The sequence below is a fragment of the Podarcis pityusensis genome, assembly GCF_964106645.2.
Source record: "Podarcis pityusensis genome assembly, chromosome: 2".
Taxonomy (NCBI): domain Eukaryota; kingdom Metazoa; phylum Chordata; class Lepidosauria; order Squamata; family Lacertidae; genus Podarcis; species Podarcis pityusensis.
Window position 1 is genome coordinate 119,528,986 of NC_138029.1, and position 19,381 is coordinate 119,548,366.

General features: G+C 46.7%; 1 protein-coding gene and 1 long non-coding RNA gene across 5 annotated transcripts in view; both read left to right on the forward strand.

Moving 5' to 3' along the window:
- Window positions 1-19,381, forward strand: part of LOC308470219 — a 149,715-nt gene that overhangs the window by 53,980 nt on the left and 76,354 nt on the right. The window lies entirely within an intron of this gene.
- Window positions 108-13,597, forward strand: LOC308469341 (uncharacterized protein). Of its 4 annotated transcripts, none has more exons than XM_080991640.1 (4): window positions 537-553; window positions 6,985-7,930; window positions 9,579-9,693; window positions 10,892-13,597. In XM_080991640.1, exons 2-4 carry the CDS (start codon window positions 7,241-7,243, stop codon window positions 13,027-13,029), a joined length of 2,943 nt encoding a protein of 980 aa, XP_080847766.1. In that variant the 5' UTR covers window positions 537-553; window positions 6,985-7,240; the 3' UTR covers window positions 13,030-13,597. The 4 variants fall into 4 exon arrangements, with proteins under 4 accessions (XP_080847768.1, XP_080847766.1, XP_080847767.1 ...); XM_080991641.1 differs by lacking the exon at window positions 537-553 and adding an exon at window positions 4,682-4,737 and having other exon boundaries at window positions 10,895-13,597; XM_080991639.1 differs by lacking the exon at window positions 537-553 and adding an exon at window positions 4,683-4,737.

Consider the following 19,381-nt stretch of genomic DNA (forward strand, 5'->3'; position numbering starts at 1 on the left):
GAGAACTACAGTTCCCGGGATTCCAGCTGCCGGGGGTGGGGAGAGCCATGCGCTCTGGACGCCTGCGCTGCTGCGCGCAGCTGCGCTCTCTGAACTTAACTCGTGCCTGGCCAAGAGTTGAATGGAGAGGCGGAGGAAGATGCCGTGGGCCGGGTCAGATCGCTAGTCGGAGAACGATCGAGTTTGAAGGGATCCCACGGGGTCATCTAGTCCGACCCCCTGCAATGCAGGAATCTGTCACCCAACGTGCGGCTCGAACGCACAGCCCTTGGCATCAGAGCCGACTTCTTCTTTTTTAAATTAATTTATTTGTTTTTTCGGATTAAAGTTTTACAGTCGCATAACCAACATGCAGCATAAAAACAAGATTCCTATGAATCTCTTGAAATTCCCTCCTCCTCTTTTTGGGTCCTACTGTTTATCATTTCCTCCTGCATCTTTTATGATAATCCAAATCTTTTCACCTCTCCATTGCATCCAAAATTCACCATTGAACTACAAGCGATATTCCAATCCTACTAACGATTTTAACTGTTTACAATGGTCTTTTAAGGTAAGTTATAAATTCCCCCCATTCCTTATTAAAATTTTTGGTCAAATCTTTTTTATTAAGTTTTGCATTGCAAATTTACATTCAAACAGTAAACATCAACATCATCATTTAGGATTCCCTGAATCCTTCGACTCCCCTCCGTCCTCCCAAAGTTACCACTATCAATCTTTTTAAACTGCTTCTGTTATTTTCTCTACTTTTCTTAAGTAATCCATAATTTTTTGTACATTCCAAGCGTTACTCAAATCCTGCCAAAGTTTTTAGTTGTTTACAATGTTCTCTTAAATACATTTTAAAATTTTCCCACTCCTTAAAGTTGTTCTCTTCCTGGTTTCTGATTTTCCGGGTCAATTTCAACATTTCAGCATAGTACATCATCTGGTCTCCCACACCCCAATAAAATATTTGAGGGCCCTAGGCCCTCCAAAAATATACTCTCCAACATTTCTCTGAGGAAAATAGGGACATCATAGTCTATTATTATTATTATTATTATTATTAACCCCCTTCCCATCTAACTGGGTTGCCCCATTCACCCTGGGCAGCTTCCAGCATATATAAAAACATAATAAAACATCAAACATGAAAAAGCTTCCCCATTCAGGGCTCCCTTTAGATGGCTTCCAAAGCTTGTCTAGTAACTTATCTCCTTGGCTCAGGGGTTTGCATAACTCCATACTCTCCAACATTTCTCTGACATCTGAATAATAATAATAATAATAATAATAATTATTATTATTATTATTATTATTATTTATTTATTATTTATACCCCGTGCATCTCTGGGTTTCCCCAGCCACTCTGGGCTGCTTCCAACAAAGTATTAAAATACAGTACTCTGTTAAACATTAAAAGCTTCCCCAAAGAGGGCTGCCTTCAGATGTCTTCTAAAAGTCTGGTAGTTGTTGTTCTCTTTGACATCTGGTGGGAGGGCATTCCACAGGGCGGGTGCCACTACCGAGAAGGCCCTCGGCCTGGTTCCCTGTAACTTGGCTTCTCGCAGTGAGGGAGCCGCCAGAAGGCCCTTGGTGCTGGACCTCAGTGTCCGGGCTGGACGATGGGGATGGAGACGCTCCTTCAGGTCTACTGGGCTGAGGCCGTTTAGGGCTTTAAAGGTCAGCACCAACACTTTGAATTGTGTTTGGAAACGTATTGGGAGCCAATGTAGGTCTTTCAAGACCGGTGTTATGTGGTCTCAGCGGCCACTTCCAGTCCCCAGTCTTGCTGCCACATTCTGGATTAGTTGCAGTTTCCGGGTCACTTTCAAAGGTCGCCCCACATAGAGCGCATTGCAGTAGTCCAAGCGGGAGATAACCAGAGCATGCACCACTCTGGTGAGACAGTCCACGGGCAGGTAGGGTCTCAGCCTGCGTACCAGGTGGAGCTGGTAGACAGCCGCCCTGGACACAGAATTGACCTGCGCCTCCATGGACAGCTGTGAGTCCAAAATGACTCCCAGGCTGCGCACCTGGTCCTTCAGGGGAACAGTTACCCCATTCAGCATCAGGGAGTCCTCCACACCAGCCCGCCCCCTGTCCCCTAAGAACAGTACTTCTGTCTTGTCAGGATTCAACCTCAATCTGTTAGCTGCCATCCCTGAAGGTGCAACGTTTCATGTGGAAGCACCCGATGTTTTTTGTGTCAGTAGTCCAAGCGGGAGATAACTAGAGCATGCACCACTCTGGCGAGACAGTCCGCGGGCAGAATAGGGATGTCCAAAGGAAAAGCGGGACTTCATCTTCCGTGGAGTACAAAAACCATGCTTCCCCCCCCCCATATTTTACAGCATCCTTTGCTGGAGTGCTGATTCTGGTGAAACTGTAGTTTTACAGCATTCGACTACTCCTGAATATGGAGACTCTACATAACCAACATGTCTTAAGAGCGTAGGGGAGAGCACTGCTGTTCTGGGGTTTTTTGTTTTGTTTTTTTAATGTTATGGAAATATTTTTACATAAAATACTATCGGAATCAAACTAGCCTACAAAACAAGAATTTAAAAAAGAACCAAAAGATATAAAAGCAAGAGGGGAAAAAGGGAGGAGAGAAAGGGGGGTAACCCCCTACAAGGCCCTTCACCATATTTATATGCTATACTGTATTTCCTTAAATAAGCTGGAGTTCTTGTTATTAAATATACCAAGAAAAAAGCACACCAAGAACTCAGGCCAATGTAAGTTTCAATACAGTGGTGCCCCGCAAGACGAATGCCTCGCAAGACGGAAAACCCGCTAGACGAAAGGGTTTTCCGTTTTGGAGGTGCTTCGCAAAACGAATTTCCTATGTGCTTGCTTCGCAAGACGAAAATGTCTTGCGAGTTCCTGCGGGGTTTTTTTCCTTCCCCCCCCCCCTTTTTCCCAAGCTTATCAGCTGATGGCTAAGCCGCTTATAGCTGATCTTTAAGCCGCTTAACAGCTGATGCTAAGCCGCTTATCAGCTGATCGTTAAGCCGCTTATCAGCTGATCTTTAAGCCGCTTATCAGCTGATCGTTAAGCCGCTTATCAGCTGATCTTTAAGCCGGCTAAGCCGCTAATACTGTAGCGCTAAGCCTCTAAACCGCTAATGGGCTTACTTCGCAAGACGAAAAAACCCGCAAGACGAAGAGACTCGCGGAACAGATTCTTTTCGTCTTGCGAGGCACCACTGTAGTGGGAGTGGTCCCTACTCGCAAATCAATAGTCAGTTGAAACAAAAACTAATCCATTCAAAAGTATGTATTCTGACAAGGATTACAAACTCAAATAGAGATTACAAACTCTAACAGAGATTACAAACTCAAACTCATAAAGATATGTCTAACACAACAATTCGTTACAGTATTAAAGGTAAGAGTTTATGAGTAGAGATAAATTCATGTTAGTCCATACTCAGATTCAATGTGGAGGTCTTGGTTTCAATCATTGAGCAGAAATCAGAAGTCAGTTGTGGATCAGGAACCAGGACAGGGCCCCGTTTCGATGTATTCACCTTCATCAGCTAATTTTTAAAGGGTCATGTAAGTTTGAAGAGGGCCTTCTGGCGGTTCCCTCACTGCGAGAAGCCAAGTTACAGGGAACCAGGCAGAGGGCCTTCTTGGTAGTGGCGCCCTCCCTGTGGAACGCCCTCCCACCGGATGTCAAAGAGAACAACAACTACCAGACTTTTAGAAGACATCTGAAGGCAGCCCTGTTTAGGGAAGCTTTTAATGTTTGATGTATTACAGTATTTTAATATTTTTTTGGAAGCCGCCCAGAGTGGCTGGGGAAGCCCAGCCAGATGGGCGGGGTACAAATAAATTATTATTATTATTATTATTATTATTATTATTATTATTATTATTTCGGATAGATATATCCTGTTATTTTCTATGTTTCTCAGGGATAACAACGGAAAATAATCAATATTAATAATAATTACATATGTAGAATCAAATTAAAAACTCTACGGCAGCATATAAATCATACTGTATTTCCTGCCATTTATCCACATACAGAGATGTTCATGCGGGGGGGGGGGTAAAGAGCTACCATATTTTTTGTGATTGCATTTTTTAAAATGCTGTTTACAGTGTAATAAATTAAAATAACAATAGCAGCAGAAATCAATATTGGAACTCTCTGCCTATTGACATCAGGCAGATGCCTTCACTGTAGAACCTTTATTTTTACAAGCCTATCCAGATATGAAGGATGTTGACATGTATTTGAATCTTTTTTTTTTAACTTTTCACTGTTTTTAATTATTTCTGAACTTTTTAAATAGTTGTTTTCCCTGATGTTTCTTTCTTTCTTTCTTTCTTTTTTTAAAATGTATTCTTTCTGTAAAACCACTTTGAGGGTGTCTTTTAAATTGTACTTAAGCAGCACACAGATTTTGGTGACCTGAAACAAGTGAGGCCACTGTAACAAAATGTTGCAGTGCTCCTGTTGAGGGATGCAAGCCATTCCGTTCCCATCACCCCGTCTCTCTTTCTCACACACCCTTAGCATCTTTGGGATGTGGATCCGGCTTTTTTGATCGTTGTCTGGAAAAGGGGGAAGTATTATTAATTTTCAGTGCGGCTGGGCAAGGGTTAAAGGCAGCGAGCCGTGGCTCCTAGAGAGGCGTGGGAACTGGGGTGGGCTGCTGGGGGTGGGGAAGGAAGGGAGGAACTTCCTTTTCCTCCTCCTCTTCTTTTTTTGCACCCAGAGGCAGCACTTTGAGGGTGAGGAGGGGTGAGAGCAAAGCTGGGGGGGGGGGCATTTGGGTTGCAGGGGTAGGGGGATGAGGTGGTCCTAAGGCAGGCAGGAAGGCAGGGGGAGAAGAGGCAGGCAGGCTGGTGTTGCCTGCACGGGCTGGCAGCAGCTCTCCAAGGTTTCAGGCGGGGGGGGGGGCATCCATTCCCAGGCTGGCCTGGAGATGCCATTGGAGATTTACATTCTGCATGCCAGGCAGATGCTCTGACACTGAGCCACACTGGTTGGGCAGAAAAAGGGACCTGGGCAGAACTGGGACGCCCTTGGCCACAGCTTAAGCTGGGTGGTTTGTTCTCTCAGCTGGTGAAATTCCCCCCCTTTAAGAGGAAGCCTCTGTCCTCCTGCTTGCTTGCCTTAAAAAAAAAATTAACTCAAACAATGCCTGAGCATGTTCCTGGTTCCCACCTCTAGAATTTATAACTCTATGGTAAGATTCATAGAACCGTACATTTGGAAGGAACCCTGAGGGTCATCTAGTCCAGCCCCCTGCAATGCAGGAAGGTGTAGATATCCCCGTACAGGGATTGAATCTGCAACCTTGACATTATCAGCACCACACTCTAACCAACTGACCCCGCGTTAGATTTGAGCATCTGATTTGAACATCTGGGGTCAGGTCCGAGCAAGAGCGTGCCTTGTTTTTTGCTGTGTGGTGAGAGTCTGTTTTTTAAAAAATGTCTGAAGTTTTATTTTATTTTTAATACAGTGGTACCTCGGGTTAAGTACTCAATTCGTTCCAGAGGTCCATACTTAACCTGAAACTGTTCTTAACCTGAAGCACCACTTTAGCTAATGGGGCCTCCCGCTGCCACCATAGCACGATTTCTGTTCTCATCCTGAAAAAAAGTTCTTAACCCGAGGTACTATTTCTGGGTTAGCGGAGTCTGTAACCTGAAGCGTATGTAACCCGACATACCACTGTATTCTGTTGGAAGTGGCCCAGAGTGGCTGGGGAAACCCAGCCAGATGAGTGGGGTATAAATAAAAAAATAGTAATTATTAATAATATTATTATTGTATGTTCTCATTGTACCAAAGGATCTAAGCAAACGTTTCCATGTTCAGAAGTAGTGTACATCCGAATACCAATTGCTGGGGGCAGGGCACTGCTGCCTTCTGGGTCCTGCATGTGGGCTTTCAAGATTGGTCCCTGTTGGGCAAGGTGTGATGGATATTTGGCCGGATCTTTTGTTGATAATAACAACAACAATAATATTTTTTTATTTATACCCCGCCCTTCCCGGTTCAGAAAACCGGGCTCAGGACGGCTAACAACAAATTTAAAACACTTAATTGTAGAAGCAGCATAAAATACAGCATAAAAACATGAATAACAATAAAATTCAAAGTTCAGAAATCAGTTTGGGGAAAATTCATCCAATAAGCATTAGATAGTCACCAGGGCTAGCTGGCTGAATTAGTCCTACTTGGGCCAGTGAGGAGGCCAGAGGAGAATTAGCTGTGGGGTCTCAGAGTGGGTAATCTTCATAAAAGGGGGAGGGAAGAGAAGGGAAAAAAAAGATCAGGCTGAATTCAAATTAAAGGCCAGGCGGAATAGCTCTGTCTTACAAGCCCCGCGGAAGGAGGTTAAATCCTGCAGGGCCCTAGTCTCATGGGACAGAGCATTCCACCAGGTTGGAGCCATCACTGAAAAGGCCCTGGCCCTGGTGGAGGATAGTCTGACTTCCTTAGGGCCCGGGACCTCTAAACTATGATTATTCATGGACCTTAAGGTCCTCTGCGGGGAATACCAGGAGAGGCGGTCCCGTAAATACGAGGGCCCTAGGCTAGGATAGCATTAGTGGTTTTTGCTGCTGCATTACACCGTTGGCTCATGTCCAGCATGTGGTCTCTCTGCTTTCTACTTCCTCCATAGCATAATTCTTCCATTCATAATTCTATACACTTCTGTAATGTTGCCTCTTACACCTCCTTTTTCTATACAGTCGTACCTTGGTTGTCAAACGCCTTGCTACTTGAACGTTTTGGATCCTGAACGCTGCAAACCTGGAAGTGAGTGTTCCGGTTTGCGAACGTTCATTGGAAACTGAACGTCTGACGTGGTGGAAGCTACTGCAGCCAGTCAGAAGCCATGCCTTGGTTGTCGAACGTTTTTGGAAGTCAAACAGACTTCCGGAATGGATCCCGTTCAAAAACCAAGGTACAACAGTACTGAAAAGCCTCAAGCGCGGTAACCTTTCCCTTCTGTCCTTCAGGAAAAAACAAATCTTCCAGTGTGGGGAGAGAGCCCTACGGCCGGCTGTGTAGCTGAGGGGTTTTGAAATGTCGCCACCTCCGTCTGGTCGTCTTCTCGAAATTGCCCAAGGCTTGATGGTTGGCATGTAGGCTGAGGGTGATGCAAAAGCGGAACTGGTTGAACCAAGCCCCAAGACAAAATGGCCGCTGAGCAAAGGGCGGTGTCCTGTTTGGCTCCCCCCTCCGTATGAGGCTGTGGCGGAGAAGGAAGTGAAAATGGAAGAGCTGGACCCGGCCGGGTCCACCCCACTAGAGGGGCCAAAACGTTTCAGAAAGACCCCCCAAGGTGGGACCATTGGGGAATGCCTCAGCCGGGCCATTGCGAAGCAAGCCGAGTGTGAACTGGACGATGGGTTGTTGTCCCATTGCTGGGAGGCCCAGTGGCAGGAGTTCCTGAAGAACGTACAGTCTCCATTTTCCGGGTGGACCAGCTCTCCTCAGCTCCCCGTTCCATTGGCGCTCTCGGAAACGTCGGCCGGGGTTTGCCAGCAAGAAGCGGCGAACGGTCTTCCTTCAAGCATCAGAGAGGGGTCTCCCAGGACCGATGTGCAGCCCGGAGAGAAAGCGGGTTGCGGGGCTGTGAAGGGGGAGACCCCACACGAGGGAGAGACTGCCAACGCCGAAACACGGCGCCAACGTTTCCGCTGGTTCTGCTACCAGGAGGTCGAGGGGCCCCGGGAAGTCTGGGCCCGGCTGCGGGAGCTCTGCTGTGAGTGGCTGAGGCCCGAGCTCAACTCGAAGGAGCGGATCGTGGATTTGGTGATCCTGGAGCAGTTTCTGGCCATCTTGCCGGAGGAGATCCAGAGCTGGGTGGGCGAAGGCGGCCCGGAGACCTGTGCCCAGGCGGTGGCCCTGGCCGAAGACTTCCTGCTGAGGCAGCAGGAGGCAGAGAGGTGGAAACAGGAGGTGAGGATAGTTCCCACCGTCCCACACTCTGAAGGGGTCTCAATTGGGGTTGGCAGCAAGCGCTTTGGTCCTGTCGCATCCCAAGTCGGGTAGAAAAAAAAAGCCCCAGTAGATCAGCAGATACTACAGATAAGAGGGTACAGACTTGGATGATGATTACTTCATTGTTGTTTATTTCCTTTGCACCTCCAAGGAGCTCAAGGTGGCAGGCATGGTATCCTCACAAAACCTTGTGAGGTACGGTAGGTTGAGAAGCAGCGACTGACAGGTCACCCAGAAAATTTCATGGCTGAGTGGGGACTTTAAGCCGGGTCTCCTGGGATCTAGTCCAACTCTCTCACAGCTGTAGCAAATGGTTTAGTTGAGATGTTCCTGCCAGAAGGTGATAATGATGGTTATCATCATCATCATCATCATATTTAAGATTGTTACTCGTGGAATCCATAATAATTGGCCATAATAAAGCAATAGGCAAGTACAGTGGTACCTCTGGTTGCGAACGGGATCCGTTCCAGAGGCCCATTCGCAACATGAATAGAACACAACCCGCAGCGGCGCGTCTGCGCATGCGCAGGTTGCGATTTACGATGTGACGTCATTTTGCGCATCTGCGCATGCGTGAGTGGCGAAACCTGGAAGTAACCCTTTCCGGTACTTCCGGATCGCCGTGGGACGCAACCTGAAAAAACGTATCATAAAGCAAATGTAACATGAGGTATGACTGTATTGCTATAAAAATTAATGATAAGACAATAGTAGTAATTAAAGATAATAACTAACTTATTATTTCATTATTGTGTCATGTTAATAGTACAATTGTGACGAACAATAATGATGCTAAATAAATTTTGAATTTGTTATTTAGTAATAAATATACATTAATAATAAAAAGCAGACACTAGTAGTACAGTGTAATTGTTGATTTGTTGTTTTAAAAATAGATTAATGACATGCGAAGTTATTACGGAAGTGGGACCTGCAACAAAGTGTGAATTGCTTCTGTTCACAGTGCCAAACTGCCATGCTATCTGTCATGGATGCTTTCGTTGAGATTCCTGCAATGTAGGTGGTTGTACTAGATGACCTCAGGACCCCTTCAAACTCTTGATTCTATGCCCCCCCCCCTTTTCCAGGATACTCCTTCATTATTTGCTTCTCCTCCTGCTCCCTCCAGTTTCCAAGTAGAATTATTATTGTTGTTGTTGTTGTTGTTGTTATTGTTGTTGTTGCTATCCCACCCATCTGTCTGGGTTTCCCCAGCCACTCTGAGTGGCTTACAGCGTATCTAAAAACATAATACAGTGGTACCTCAGGTTAAGAACTTAATTCGTTCTGGAGGTCCATTCTTAAGCCGCACGATTTCTGTTCTCATCCTGAAGCAAAGTTCTTAACCTGAAGCACTATTTCTGGGTTAGCGGAGTCTGTAACCTGAAGCGTCTGTAACCCGAAGCATATGTAACCCGAGGTACCACTGTAAAAACATCAAATTCCAAGATCCCTGCCTCCTCAGCCTGTTTATAAATACTTAGTTATTTAAACCAATAAATACGAGTTAATTCTTTAGAAAGGAAAAGTACCCTATGTGAACTGACCACTCGAGTCACACTGCGAGACTTTGCCTCCAAACCTCTGGCTTACTGCGTTTCAGGTGCTGGGAGAATTTGAGGAGGTGGCGATGAGTTTCTCTCGAGAAGAGGATGCTGGAGAGAGGCCCCACCCCAGGGAGATCAAGCAAGAAGGCCAGGAGGGGACCACGTTGCTGGGTAAGCATCTTTCACTGTAGCAGTGGTTTTCCCGCTCCCCTCCCCATATTACCTTGCTATTGTTTGCCGCCCTGGACTTCTTTGGGAGGATTTTTTCAAAATTTCAGAAACAATTTTCCTGCATTGCAGGGGGTTGGACTAGATGACCCTTGGGTCCTTTTGTAGGGATCGGATGGGATTACCATAAGGAATTATAAAATATACATCAAGCCATCGTGTCCACGATGAACGCATTGTGTTGACTGGGTTTGATATATTGACGATAATTTCTGATTAAATCCCGTAAGATTCTACATTCATGCCCTTTTGCCTCTACTGCCCATTTTTCTTCCTTCACAAATCACGTACACACTTCAACAGACAGGCAGGCATCCTGGGTCATCTAAAGACTATGGGCAGTTTCTTTGATGTCGCTTTTCTAATAGGTAATCTTAGGATATTAATCTTAGGGCCAGGAAACAGGTTTCACATTAAGGTGATAATGGTCACTGTCCTCCTGGCCATCCTTCTTATCATGTGTACTGATTGTTTATGATCTCCGGGGTTGCGGTATTCGCTCCTTTGTAGTTTTTATTCATTTACTCCAGAGTATGTATGCCTAACTAGTGTTTATAGTTTAACTTTGTCCCCACCTGAGGTTTGTTTGAATGCTCAGAGGAAATCGGATTGGTTCTTACGAGCACTGTGTAAAGGATTCTTTTGCTAATAAAATGGCCTGGTGAGGGGTGTGGTGTACGCACTCCCTCCGAGAGCCTTGCAGATCAAAGCCTCGTGTCTTATTTTAATCAGGGTCCATTCCTTCCTTTGGCCTCAGAACGCAACACCTTTCTAGCCTTACAATTCTGTGATTCGATGATGATGATACAGTAAGATTTCCCAAGAAAATGCTGCCCTTAACCGAACAGAGAAAAGTCTAGAGATGCAAAAATGAGGGGAAGCTGGGAATTCCCCCTCTCCAGTTCTTTCTCAGTCCTTCACATCTTCTTGTCACCTTGGCTGAACAACTCCTGGCTCTCCACAACAAGAAACGTGAGGTTTTGTTCTGTTGTTTGTTTCTCCAGCAACTGGTATTCAGAGATAGACTAATTTTGAACATGAAGGTTCCATTTAGGCTTTCTAAGAAAAGCCCTGCTGGGTCAGGCCAGCATACTGTCTTTTCCAGGTTCCATTTTTAACAAGCTTCTGTTTTTTATTCCAGCAGGCCATGGCTGGGAGAGCGAGGAAGAAAGGCCCTCATTTGAGGTGCCGTTGGAAAGAATAAAGCCTCGAGACCCAGAAGAGGGCTTTGGGAATCAAGACGGGACGAGGCAGGAAGAGAGAATACAAACAGACAAGAGTCAGAGTGATAAATCCATCCTTTGCCGGAGTGCTGAATCTGGTAAAACTGTAGCACAACGAAGAATTTCCACGGGAAAGCGACAGTTTGTGTGCAATATTTGTGGGAAAACTTTTACTCAGAAATCAAACCTCAACAGGCATCAGAGAATCCACACGGGAGGGAAAAAGTATCAGTGCTTTAAGTGTGGGAAAACCTTTAATTGGGAGACTAGCTTTACCAGACACCAGAGATTCCATACGGGTGAAAAGCCTTACCCGTGTTTAGAATGCGGGAAGAGCTTCAGTCGGAGTGCAAACCTTATCATCCATCAGAGAATTCACACAGGAGAGAAACCGCACCAGTGCATAGACTGTGGTCAGAGCTTTAGTCATATCTCCAACCTCGTCAGGCACCACAGAGTTCATACTGGAGAGAAGCCTTATAAATGCCTAGAGTGTGGGAAGGGTTTCACTCAAAAATCAAACCTTATCAAACATCAGAGCGTGCACTCGGATGACAAACCACACAGGTACTCTTCTTATGGGAAGAGATTCAGTCAGAGGCCAAACCACAACAGACTCGAAAGGATTCCGTTTGGAGAAAACGCATGCAAATGCTTCAAGTGTGGGAAGGTCTTTTCCCGGAGAGGGAACCTCCTCAGGCATCAGAGCATCCACACAAAAGATAAGCCGCATAAGTGTCCAGAATGCGGGAAACGTTTCAACCAGAGGACAAACCTTAACGCTCACCAGAGAATTCACACCGGAGAGAAGCCTTACAAATGTCCGGACTGTGAAAAATGCTTTCGGTGGAGAGCACACCTCCTCATACACAAGAGACTGCACACAGGGGAGAAACCACACAAGTGTGGTGATTGTGGGCAGAGCTTTAGCCAGAGATCCAACCTTGTGAGACATCACCGAATCCACACAGGAGAGAAGCCCTACCGATGCTCAGACTGTGGGAAGAGCTTTGGTCAGAAATCGAACCTGATCAAACATCAAAAGATTCACACTGAAGACGATGCTCTCAATCCGAAACCAAACCGTATTCGGCGCGAAAGAATTATCACAGGAGAAAACCTGTATAAGTGTTTCAGATGTGGGAAAACATTTTCCCGGAGAGGGAACCTTCTTCGACATCAGAGCATCCACAGCAGGGAGAAACCACACAAATGCTCTGACTGTGGGAAGAGGTTCAATCAGAGAACGAACCTCATCAGCCACCAGAGGATTCACACAGGTGAGAAGCCTTTCAAATGTTCGGATTGTGGGAAGAGTTTTCGTCAGAGCCCGCACCTTATCAAACATCAGAAAGTCCATACAGAAGAGGAGGCATCATACAGAAGTTCAGGTTGTCCGGAAAGTGTAGATCCAGGGTTGAACCCTAGCAGACATGAGAGAATTGAGGTGGGAGAAACCCCGTATGAATGCCTTAAGTGTGGGAAAATCTTTAATTGGCAATCGAACTTTATCAGGCATCAGAAAATCCATGCTGGTGAGGAGCCTCACAAATGCTCTGACTGTGGGGGGAAATTCAACCGAAGGAAAAACCTCATTGCCCACCAGAGAATCCACATGAGAGACAAGCCCTACAAATGTCCAGATTGTGAACAGAGCTTCACGTGGGAAGCTCACCTTATCATCCATCAAAGAATCCACACGGGAGAGAAACCCCATCAATGCACAGAGTGCGGGCAGAGCTTCAGCCAGCGGTCCAACCTTATCCGGCATCAGAGAATCCACACGGGTGAGAAGCCCTACAAATGTACAGACTGTGGCCAGAATTTCAGTCAGAGAACGCATCTTGTTGTACATCAGAGAACGCACACGGGAGAGAAACCACACAAATGCCTGGACTGTGGGCAAGGCTTCAGTCAAAGGGCGCACCTTACAGTGCACCGGAGAATCCACACAGGGGAGAAGCCCCACAGGTGCGTGGACTGTGGGCAAGGCTTCTGTCAAAGATCTAATCTTATCAGGCATCAGAAGACCCATGCCTGTGAGAAGAACAAATAAGAGATGCTTCCATTGAAGCCTGTGCTGAGGACAGGGCCAAAACCATTATATAGCACAGGCTGAGAGAGTGACACTTTTACAAAAACTCTAGTCTTGCTAGGCATCTTGGCAGGAACAGAGACTAGGAGGCACTGCCTGTGCCCAGAAAGTTGGGTGGGGACACGAGACCTCTCCTCCAGCTCCCCTTTCTTCTTCTAAGCCTTGCAAAATAGCGACAGCAGCCAGTGGCTTGCGATGGACCAGCTACACTTGAAGACAAAAGCATCTGGAACCCATTCCGACTTGGGGGAAACACCCGAGGCAAGGACTGGGGAACCCGTGGCCCTCCCAGATCCTACCAGCCTCCAACTCCCATCAGCCCCAGTCAGCATGACCAAAGTTCTTGGGGAATGATGGGAGTTGTAGTATTGATGGCATCTGAAGGGCCAAAGGTTCCTTATTCCTGGCCTAGGCAAGGTGGGGGGTTCTCTGAGTTGGATTCTTCATTCTGTTCTACCCGCCGCCTCCGTCTGTCTTCTCATCTTTCAGTTCAGCTTTCTGGTTCTATTAAACCCCTTGTGAAGCCGCAGATCTCAGTCTCCTGTTCTCTTTTTTGCTTCTTCTTCCTGGAATTCTAGGGACGCAGGTGGCGCTGTGGGTTAAACCACTGAGCCTCTTGGGCTTGCCGATCAGAAGGTCGGCAGTTCGAATCCCCGCGACGGGGTGAGCTCCCGTTGCTCAGTCCCTGCTCCTGCCAACCTAGCAGTTCGAAAGCATGTCAAAGTGCAAGTAGATAAATAGGTACCGCTCCGGCGGGAAGGTAAACGGCGTTTCCGTGCTCTGCTCTGGTTTGCCAGAAGCGGCTTAGTCATGCTGGCCACATGACCCGGAAGCTGTACGCCGGCTCCCTTGGCCATTAAAGTGAGATGAGTGCCGCAACCCCAGAGTCGGCCACGACTGGACCTAATGGTCAGGGGTCCCTTTACCTTTACCTGGAATTCTGCGTCTCCTCCCAATCCAGCCTTCTCAGATGCCCAGTGTTAGCTTTCCCAGACAGGACCCGTCTTTGCCTCCTGTCTGTTCCTCCCCAACATGCCCTTCTTTCTCTTAGAAGGTAAGGCTGCGGGCAGGAGATCGGCTTCTCTCTTTTGCACCATTGTACAGCACCTGGCACATAGAGGCCCCTTTACAAAACAGCAGCCCTAAGAATAAATGCATCGTGCTTAGAAGGCTGGCAATTGTTCAGTTACTCAAGCGAAAGGAATTGAGAGACATTGGACTGTGCAGGTGAGCTCGCTGCTAAAAGCGACAAAGGTTTAGGGATGATACTGAAATTGAAATACTTTATTGTCACTTGTACAACTTGCATACAGTGAGATTACACAAGCACCCCCCACTCAGCTCTCTTAGTCTTAATTCCCCTCGTTTACTGACGCACACACACCAAACCCGAAAGTCAGTTGCCTCATTGTTATCTTTTCATTCAGCAGCCTAACAGCCCACGGATAGAAGCTGTTCTTTACCCTGTTGGTGTGACTAATCATGCTTCTGTATCTTCTGCCTGAGGGCAGGAGATCAAGAAAGTGCCGGCCAGGGTGTGAATTATCCCTGAGAATTTTCCTCAGTCTCCTGAAGCAAGTTCTTCCACTGTTTCATCCAGCGGATTCACGGGACAGCCCATAATATCTTGTGCTGTATTCACCACCCTCTGTAGGCACTTCCTATCAGATGATGTCAAACCAGCGTACCACACCGTGATGCAGTATGAAAGGACACTTTCTATTGTTGACCGGTAGAAAGAGATCATCAAATGTTGATTGACATCATTCTTCTGCAATACTCTGAGGAGATGGAGTCTCTGTTGGGCTTTCCTAACCACTTGGGTTGTATTTATTTTCCAAGTAAGGTCATGACATCATCGCGAAACCTGCGTCTTCATCCAGTGGCAGCCTAGAGCGTGGAGATAGAGGCGGAGGGAACTGTATGATGTCTCACCTGCTTTGCATGCAGAAGGCCCTGTGTTCAATGCCCGGCATCTTCGCTTAGGGTTAGGAGAGACTGAAACCATGGAGAGCTGCTGCCAGTCAGTGCAGGCCATACTGTGCTAGATAGGCCAATGGTCTTAGCCTGCATTTGGCTGATTCCTGTATTATCACCCCATGCCAGTTATTTTTTTGCCCCATTCATATGACAGGGTTTAACCAAAGGATCTCAAGTGTGCAGGGCAGGTTTCAACGAGAAATAATACAGTGGTACCTCAGGATGCGAACGGGATCCATTCCAGAGCCCCGTTTGCATCCCGAACAGAACGTAAGACGCAACTGCACGTGTCGTGTTTCGCCGCTTCCGCGCATGCACGTGACGTCATTTTTACCGTCTGCGCATGCGCGAGCGGCGAAACCTGGAAGTAACGCGCTCCGTTACTTCCGGGTCGCCACGGAGTGCAACCCGAAAGCGCTCAACCTGAAGCGTATTTATCCTGAGGTATGACTACAGTGGTACCTCGGGTTACATACGCTTCAGGTTACAGACTCCGCTAACCCAGAAGTAGTACTTCAGGTTAAGAACTTTGCTTCAGGATGAGAACAGAAATCGTGTGACAGCGGCACGGCAGCAGCAGGAGGCCCCATTAGCGAAAGTGGTGCTTCAGGTTAAGAACAGTTTCAGGTTAAGTACAGACCTCCAGAATGAATTAAGTACTTAACCCGAGGTACCACTGTAATAGTAATAGTAATAGTAATAATAAAAATAAATATTATTTATAGCCCACCCATCTAGTTGGGTTTCACCAGCCACTCTGGGCGGCTCCAAACAGAATATTAAAAACACAACAAAACACCAAACATTAAAAAATTCCCTAAACACGGCTGCCTTCAAAATGTCTTCTAAAAGTCAGATAGTTGTTTATCTGTTTGACATCTGCCAGGAGGGTGTTCTACAGGTTGGGCACCACTACCGAGAAGGCCCTCTGCCTGGTTCCCTGTAACTTCACTTCTCGCAGGGGGGGGGACTGCCAGAAAGCCCTCGGAGGTGGACCTCAGTGAACGATGGGGGTGGAGATAAATAAAATATATTTTATTTCTGCTATATATTTTGGAAAGTTGTTTATCCTCTACTGATCTGGACACATTTGGATATCACAGCCAAATTTTGCACAAAATTCCTGAAAGGACAGAGCAGGGTGTTGTGTATGGATACCATTGGACGCCATTTTGAATCAAGATGGCGGGCTGAACCTTTCGAAAATGAAGACGCTCCTTCAGGTATACTGGGCTGAGGCCGTTTAGGGCTTTAAAGATGAGCACCAACACTTTGAATTGTGCTCAGAAATGTACTGGGAGCCAATGAAGATCCTTTAGGACCGGTGTTATATGGTCCCAGTGGTTGCTACCAGTCACCAGTCTGGCTGCCGCATTCGGGATTAGTTGTAGTTTCTGGGTCACCTTCAAAGGTAGCCCCACGTAGAGCGCACTGTAGTAGTCCAAGGGGGAGATAACCAGAGCATGCACCACTCTGGCGAGACAGTCTGCAGGCAGGTAGGGTCTCAGTCTCAAACCAGAAAACAAATAATAATAATTTATCATTTATACCCTGCCCATCTGGTTGGGTTTCCCCAGCCACTCTGAGCGGCTTCCAAATTTTTTAAAAATACAATAGTCCGTCAAACATTAAAAGCTTCCCTAAACATGGCTGCCTTCAGATGTCTTCTAAAAGTCTGGTAGTTGTTTTTCTCTTTGACATCAGGTGGGAGGGTGCTCCACAGGGCAGGTGCCACTACTGAGAAGGCCCTCTACCTGGTTCCCTGTAATTTGGCTTCTTGCAGCAAGGGAACTGCCAAAGGTCCTCAACGCTGGACCTCATTGTCTGGGCAGAACGATGGAGGTGGAGACGCTCCTTCAGGTATACTGGACCGAGGCCGTTTAGGGCTTTAAAGGTCAGCACCAACACTTTGAATTGTGCTCGGAAACGTACTGGGAGCCAATGTAGGTCTTTCAAGACCGGTGTTATATGGTCTCAGCACCCGCTCCCAGTCACCAGTCTGGCTGCCGCGTTCTGGATTAGCACCACTTTGACAAGACAGTCCGCGGGCAGGTAGGGTCTCAGCCTGCGTACCAGATGGAGCTGGTAAACAGCTGTGAGTCCAGAATAACTCCCAGGCTGCACACTTGGTCCTTCAGGGGCACAATTACCCTATTCAGGACCAGGGAGTTCCCCACACTATATATGACACACTATAACAAAAGACTCTCGAGTGCGCAGGGCAGGTTACAAGAAGTTACCCCCAAAATAGCATTTACACCAAAGATGCCAATCTGCCTTGCTCCTTAACATTACACCTCTCCAAAAAAGATGCTCTTTAGGGTTTGTAGAATTGTTGAACTGGAAGGGACCCTAAGGGTCATCCAGTCCAACCCCCTGAGACAGGGTAATCCCAGCTCAGCCTGGAGATGCCAAGGATTGAACCTGGAACCATCTCAAATTGGGGAGAAGGGTCTGCTTCATCCTCAGGTAACATGTTGGCAAAAAAGTGCAGGCAGGTTTGAACGATCCCCGGCTGATGGGCAGAGACTTCAATCGTGCTCTTGGGGGGTTAGGTCTGGGTAGCATTTCACCACCACCCTGATCGTTGTTGTTGTTTAGTCGTTTAGTCGTGTCAGACTCTTCGTGACCCCCTGGACCAGAGCACGCCAGGCACTCCTCTCTTCCACTCTCTCCTGCAGTTTGGTCAAACTCATGCTGGTAGCTTTGAGAACACTGTCCAACCATCTCGTCCTCTGTCATCCCCTTCTCCTTGTGCCCTCCATCTTTCCCAACATCAGGGTCTTTCCCAGGGAGTTAAATCCTGCTGCTCTGGCAGGTGGCCATGGCATTTGGGCCATGGAATTGCAGGTCAAATCCAACCCACTGGTGGTTCAAATTTTCCCCCACTTGTGTCGTAGGGAGACTTGGGAGCCCTGAGAGATCACTAGGGAAAAAACCACTCGGGTGGAGAAAGGGGGAGGTAGAGTGGGCTTAGTTTTATTATATTTACATCGCGCTTCTAGCTACAAATAACCCCAAACTATTTACAACCAAAGTAAAAATGCAATTATAAAAATCACATAAACATTGATATTCTAGGAGACAATATGGTGAGTCCTTGACGTAATTTGCCCCACCCAGCCGAAGGCCCTATTGCCACCGTAGATCTAAAGCATCGTACAGCTTTAAACAGTTGTGGCTACCCCCAAAGAATCCTGGGAAATGTAGTTTGTTAAGAGTGCTGAGAATTGTTAAGAGACCCCCTACCTCTCACAGGGTTACAATGGCCAGAGCTGTTTAACAATCAATCCTTCTTCCCAGGTTTTAACACCTACCCTGAGTGTTAAAATGATTGGACTTAGTTGAGATGGCAAAGACGACGTGTTTAATCAGAGAAAAATTGTCAACAATATTTATGAAAGATTGGAAACTTGTTACAGACATTTTATGTGGAAAAGAAAATGAACTTATGAAATCTAGGTTTGAGCACTGAAGGAAATACTGATTTATAGAAAATGGAATTGATGTGTGTTGGGCTTGGAGTGGATGTTTTGAGTAATTTTCTGTACGTATATAGTTGGCAGACGAAGAATAGGAAGGTCTCCTTTTTCTCTCCCCCCTTTTCTCTTCTTTTTTCTCTTCCTCTTTTCTGTTTGTTTTTTAGTTTTTTAAAATTTTTGATAAAATATATGTGATAGTAACCTTTGTATATTTTCTTTCAAACTTTAAATAACATTTATTGGGGAAATAAATCCCTCTCCCTGGGGAACTCTGGGAACTGTAGCACTGAGGGAAACAACTTTCAGCACCCTTAACAAACTACAGTTCCCAGGATTCTTTGGGGGAACCATGACTGTTTCAAGTGGTGCGATACGGCTTTACGTGTGTCGTGCAGATGAGGCCTACGTTGAACACTAAAAAACAAGCCAAACATATCACTAGTGCTGCCCAGGAAAACAAAAATGCCTTGCTGAAACAGTGACACTGTTGGTTGGCCTCCCTAGGGAAAGCATTCCAGAAGGGGCCAATACAGAAAAGGCCCCGTTCTCTTGCCCCCACCTTCTGGGGCCTGGTGAGCAAAGAAGAAACCTCAGACGACAAACTGACCGTCCTGGCAGATCTGCAGACCTACCCACAAGTGGAGAACATTGGAAAGTGGGGGGAACTGGATCATTATTGCAAGAAAATGATTGGAACGGAAAGGAGCTAGGCAACAAGGAGACCCTTGTGGTTGGGAGCGGAAGACACGTTTTGCATGGCCAAAGAAATTATCGGCCTATTAGTTGAGAAGAATGTATGGAGTTCTACTTCTTGGGCAAGGGAGGAGCCCAAGGGCCACATTCCTTTCCGG

Bases quoted from the DNA above. Each gene is read 5' to 3' on its own strand.
- LOC308469341 (XM_080991640.1), top strand. From the start codon at position 7,241: ATGGAAGAGCTGGACCCGGCCGGGTCCACCCCACTAGAGGGGCCAAAA. The intron at 7,931-9,578 runs GTGAGGATAGTT...ACTGCGTTTCAG, and splicing joins CAGAGAGGTGGAAACAGGAG to GTGCTGGGAGAATTTGAGGA. The intron at 9,694-10,891 runs GTAAGCATCTTT...TTTTTATTCCAG, and splicing joins GGAGGGGACCACGTTGCTGG to CAGGCCATGGCTGGGAGAGC.